General features: G+C 41.0%; 1 protein-coding gene across 1 annotated transcript; it reads left to right on the forward strand.

The window, feature by feature from the left end:
- The first annotated feature begins 257 nt into the window (after positions 1-257).
- Positions 258-4,207, forward strand: LOC112229998 (dolichyl-phosphate mannosyltransferase subunit 3, regulatory). The gene is made up of 2 exons (XM_024396197.1): positions 258-304; positions 3,166-4,207. Exon 2 carries the CDS (start codon positions 3,219-3,221, stop codon positions 3,495-3,497), a length of 279 nt encoding a protein of 92 aa, XP_024251965.1. The 5' UTR covers positions 258-304; positions 3,166-3,218; the 3' UTR covers positions 3,498-4,207.
- Positions 4,208-4,906: the final 699 nt, after the last annotated feature.

A 4,906-nucleotide genomic window follows, 5' to 3' on the forward strand; every position in this document is an offset into this window, starting at 1 on the left:
GACCAAGGTTGTGAATGACAATATTTGAAAATGAATTTCTACATTTAGAGCAGTATGTAGTATTGTTTGCTTAAAGAAACAATTAGAGGTACTTTGAGTAATCTGTTTCCAATATGTTTTACATATCCTATGACCATAAAAAACAGATTGCTTTTCATGTCTGAGTATTTCTAAAGAAATGTGTCACTTGTTGGACACAACTTGTAGTCCCTTCAATCTCTCTGACACTTCATATCCCATAAGTCCGTATTTACTAATGACGTCATTTCTCTGCGCCTAGTGGTGAGTTGGCTTTAGGAAGAAGGTAAGAACGCGTATTAATATTTAACGATGTATATTTGTATTTTTAAGTCCATTTTCAAATGTATTTAGCTAGGTCAAATACTATATGTACATGTACTATATGTATATGCAAATTCGACGTTGAATGCCTTTTATGTCGCTAGTTTGTTGTGTTACATTGGAACCTAAACTGGCTAACGTTAGCTACAGAGCTAGCTAGCTAAATACTCTGTTCTCTCTAATATAGTCAAAACTCACATATCGCAAAATAGTCGTCATATAGGCCAACTAACTGAAGCTATTCCTCTTTTCATAGAGCTGCAGCTTTGTGATGTCGCCAGTATCTACTGTGATCTGTTGAGTTAGGGTAGCTTGTTAGCTACCTCATTTGTAGTCTTGGCAACGAATAGCCTAGCCTAAAACCAGTATCAGGGCAGAAGAACAGACGATGAATATGACGAGTCTCCTCCATTCATTGTCCGACTAGACAGTTATGCAAGCGTTATAATTAAGCAATCAAGGCTCAAGGGTGTGTGGTACATGCCCAATATACCATGGCTAAGGGCTGTTCTTACGCCCGACGTAACGCCGATTGCCTGCATATAGCTGTGTTGTATTGGCAATATTGCCATTATAAACTGGTTACCAACGTAATTAGAGCAGTAAAAATAAATGTTTTGTCATTTGGCTTTCAGCCAATCAGCATCCCGTTTTCGAACCACCGAGTTTATAATGTCACAATACGTTCATTAACAAATATGGAGATTCCCCGAGCAACTATTGTCTATATTTAACTAGGCAAGTCAGTTAAGAGCAAATTATTGTTTACAATGATGGCCTAACCCAGGCAAACCCGGATGATGCTTGGCCAATTGTGCGCCGGAACCAGGTACTGCAATGGGATGCAGTGTCTTAGACCACTGCGTCACTCAGGAGGCCGAATCTACTGATGTCCCGCCCAGTATGTACTTCAATAACAGTTCGAAATTAAACTGTATTGTCTGGAATGAATCTATACCCAACAAAAATATAAACGCAACAATTTCATAGATTTTTACTGAGTTACAGTTCATGAGAAAATCAGTCCATAGAGCTATGCATCTGTTGGTCACATACCTTTTTTTTTTTTTAAATGGATCTCCTTCATGGTATTTTGGTGCATTCAAATTGCCATTGATAAAATGCCATTGTGTTTGTCTGTAATTTATGCCTGCCCATACCATAACCCCACCGCCACTATAGGGCACTCGGTACATCACTGACATCCAGGTCATAGACTGTTCTCTCTGCTACCGCACAGCAAGCGGTACCGGAGAGCCAAGTCTAGGACCAAAAGGCTCCTTAACAGCTTCTACCCCCAAGCCATAAGACTGCTGATCAATTAATCAAATGGCCACCTGGACTATTTACGTAACCCCCCCTTTTTTAAAATTATCTAAGCTTAGTCACTTTACAAATTACCTTGACTAACCTGTACCCCCGCATATTGACTCGGTACCGGTACCCCCTGTATATAGCCTCATTATTGTTCAATTTTGGTGTTACTATTTTTTACTTTAATTTATTTAGTAAATATTTTCTTAACTTTCTTGATCTGTTGGTTAAGGGCTTGGCATGTCACGGTAAGGTTTACACCAGTTGTATTCGGCGCATGTGACAAATTTGATTTGAGTTGCCAACATTGACATCAACAAACCGTTCACCCACACGATGCCATACACGTGACCTCAGCTTGTGAGGCCGGGCCGGTAGTACATGCTGCCAAATTTTCTAAAACGTCGTTGAAGGCGGGTTATGGTACATTCAATTCACTGGAAACAGCTCTGGTGGACATCCCTGCAGTCAGCATGCCAATTGCACACTCCCTCAACTTGAGTCATCTGTGGCATTGTGTTGTGACAAAACTGCACATTTTAGAGTGGCCTTGAAAACAGGAACAGGATTGTCTTCGCGAATATTGAAATTAAGTCCGTTAGTTTTGTAATTAAATATATAGTTTTGTTTTGTATTCAGCAGATTTAATTTCGAAAAACCCCATTTTCACACACGAACCTGCAGCCACTAGTTAGCTCATCAGTTGACGTTCGAAGTTGGTGACGTTGTGCCGCGAAGCAGCGCCACAGAGTTCTGAGCAGTGACTACTTTTTGATCATGCCAATGACGACATTCACTCTAAATATGCTAAATTCTCAGAGTAAATCATCTTAACTTTTGAACCATATATAGTAGGACATGGGGTTTGGACTGTTGGACTGTTTTTATTACGCAATTCTCTATTGAATGGACATATTTGTATAAACTTTGAATGAATTAATTATTTTATGGGTGAACACCCTACAATTGGTTAAAACATTTTTTTTTTAAACAATACATAGATGAGACACTTTTTCAGTTGCTTCTAAAACTTTTTTGGAAGTACGTACCGAGCTGGACGGCAATAAATAACAATAGTTGCTCAGCAAAACTCCATATTCTGTGAGTAACGAATGTATTTTGACATTATAACGCTTGCAGAGCTGTCTAATGGGAAAATGTAAGGGTAGCTAACTGGGCTAGAGAGGAGACTTATCATATTCATCCTCCGCCTTTGCTCAGATGCTTGTTCAGCCTAGCCCAGAGCATACACATAATTTTGGCTACAGTTGTTTTGTAACAGTGTTTTAGCAACACTGCTGAACGTGACTGTAGAAAATATCTAAAGATGTAGATAGCGAGGGCGAATTTTAGATTGATATGATTAAGATGCATGTATTTTTTTCTTGCTGAAATATCCATTAAATCATGATAAGGGCAGTCACTGGACTGCATTGAATAAATGAGTTAGTAAAACACTCAAGATCTGAGTTTTCTTTTCAACCCTAAGTTACTCTTTTCCTATCTCAGGCTTATTGGCATCTGGTCTCCTGGCCCTGAAGTTTCCCATCATCTTGCTCACCATGACCAAGCTCCTGGAGTGGGTGTTTGGCGTTTCGGTAATAGGTGCAGCATGGGCTCTCGTGACTTTTGACCTTCTGAACTTGAGGCTCCCAGTGGCCTACAAGGAGGTGGCCTGGCCCATGCCTGTGTATCTGCTGGTGGTGTTCGGCTGCTACTCCTTGGCTACTGTGGGATACAGGGTGGCCACCTTCAACGACTGTGAGGAGGCATCCAAAGAACTACAGGATCAGATAAAGGAGGCCAAGGAGGACCTTAGGAAAAAAGGGTTGAAGATGTGAAAAGTACAGACTATAGAGACTATGCGATAGACACCACAATGACAGACTTGGACTCATACAACTCAAAGTTCTTATCATGGACCATGTTATTTTATTTCGTACAATGTCCATAGTGGATAAAGTCAAAGCGGTTCTTGCTTAGTTACATACGCCATTGAATGCTGTTGTCCCTATTCTGTATTCATGATTCACCCTATACAGATGCCTAGTCACTCGGGCTGACTCATCCATCATCCAAAACCGACCGCTATCCAGTACCAGTTTCGACCAATAACATCAAGAGAAACGGAGCACAACAACACGTCAACTGTTTGTATTGTTACATCACTAATGCTTGTACTATTACGTCAACCCTATAAAGGGCACTTTGTGCACCGTTTAGGTAATAGACCAGACCCTTTAGGGAAGTCTGTATCATGCAGCACAGTCAAATCACTGTTGTGTGGCCAAATGTAGTTAATTGTGAAATGCCTACTAATAAAACTCGAGGGTCATGCTGATACAGAACAGGACTAGGATTAGTTTCCGCCCAAGGATTGTCAAACACTTGTATACCCTCTAGCTAATTGAGTTGAGTAGTGTGTCTGGAGATTCAGCTGTTGATTTCGACAGCTAGTTTTTTTGTCTTCAAGAAGTGCACATTCCATTGAGATGTTTCTGACTTGTGTCCTGAGGCAGTTGTGACTTAATAAAGACAAATGTTTCCCAAAGCTGTGTGTGTGTGTGTGTGTGTGTGTGTGTTTAAGGATCTCTCAACATATGGCCTTGGCTTAGGGGCTTCTTTACTTCAACCACAGAATGAATGCTCTGTACTGTTCTATGGAATGGTCTTATATAATATTTATATATTTGGCAACACAAATATACATACTGTTGTTTCCCTTTAGACTCGGTTTCAGACAGTGCTTGATTTGGGCAGGACCTTGCTGGAGCTGAGTAACAGAACCTAAATACTTGCTACAAAGTATTGTGGAGCTCCTGCACTTAAATACACTATATGTATATAAGAAGCTTGTAGCACGTAAAAATTGCCTGTCCTCGGTTGCAACATTCACTACTGAGTTCCAAACTGCCTCTGGAGGCAAGGGTCAGCACAAGAACTGTTCGTCAGGAGCTTCATGAAATGGTGGAGCAGCCGCAGACAAGCCTAAGATCACCATGCGCAATGCCAAGTGTCGGCTGGAGTGGTGTAAAGCTTGCCGCCATTGGACTCTGGAGCAGTGGAAATCCGTTCTCAGGAGTGATGAATCACACAGAACGTTACCTGCCCCAATGCGTAGTGCCAACTGTAAGGTTTGGTGGAGGAGGAATAATGGTCTGGGGCTGTTTTTCATGGTTTGGGCCAGGTCCCTTAGTTCCAGTGAAGGTATATCTTAATGCTACAGCATACAATGACATTCTAGACGATT

This window comes from Oncorhynchus tshawytscha, linkage group LG31, assembly GCF_018296145.1.
Source record: "Oncorhynchus tshawytscha isolate Ot180627B linkage group LG31, Otsh_v2.0, whole genome shotgun sequence".
Classification (NCBI taxonomy): Eukaryota; Metazoa; Chordata; class Actinopteri; order Salmoniformes; family Salmonidae; genus Oncorhynchus; species Oncorhynchus tshawytscha.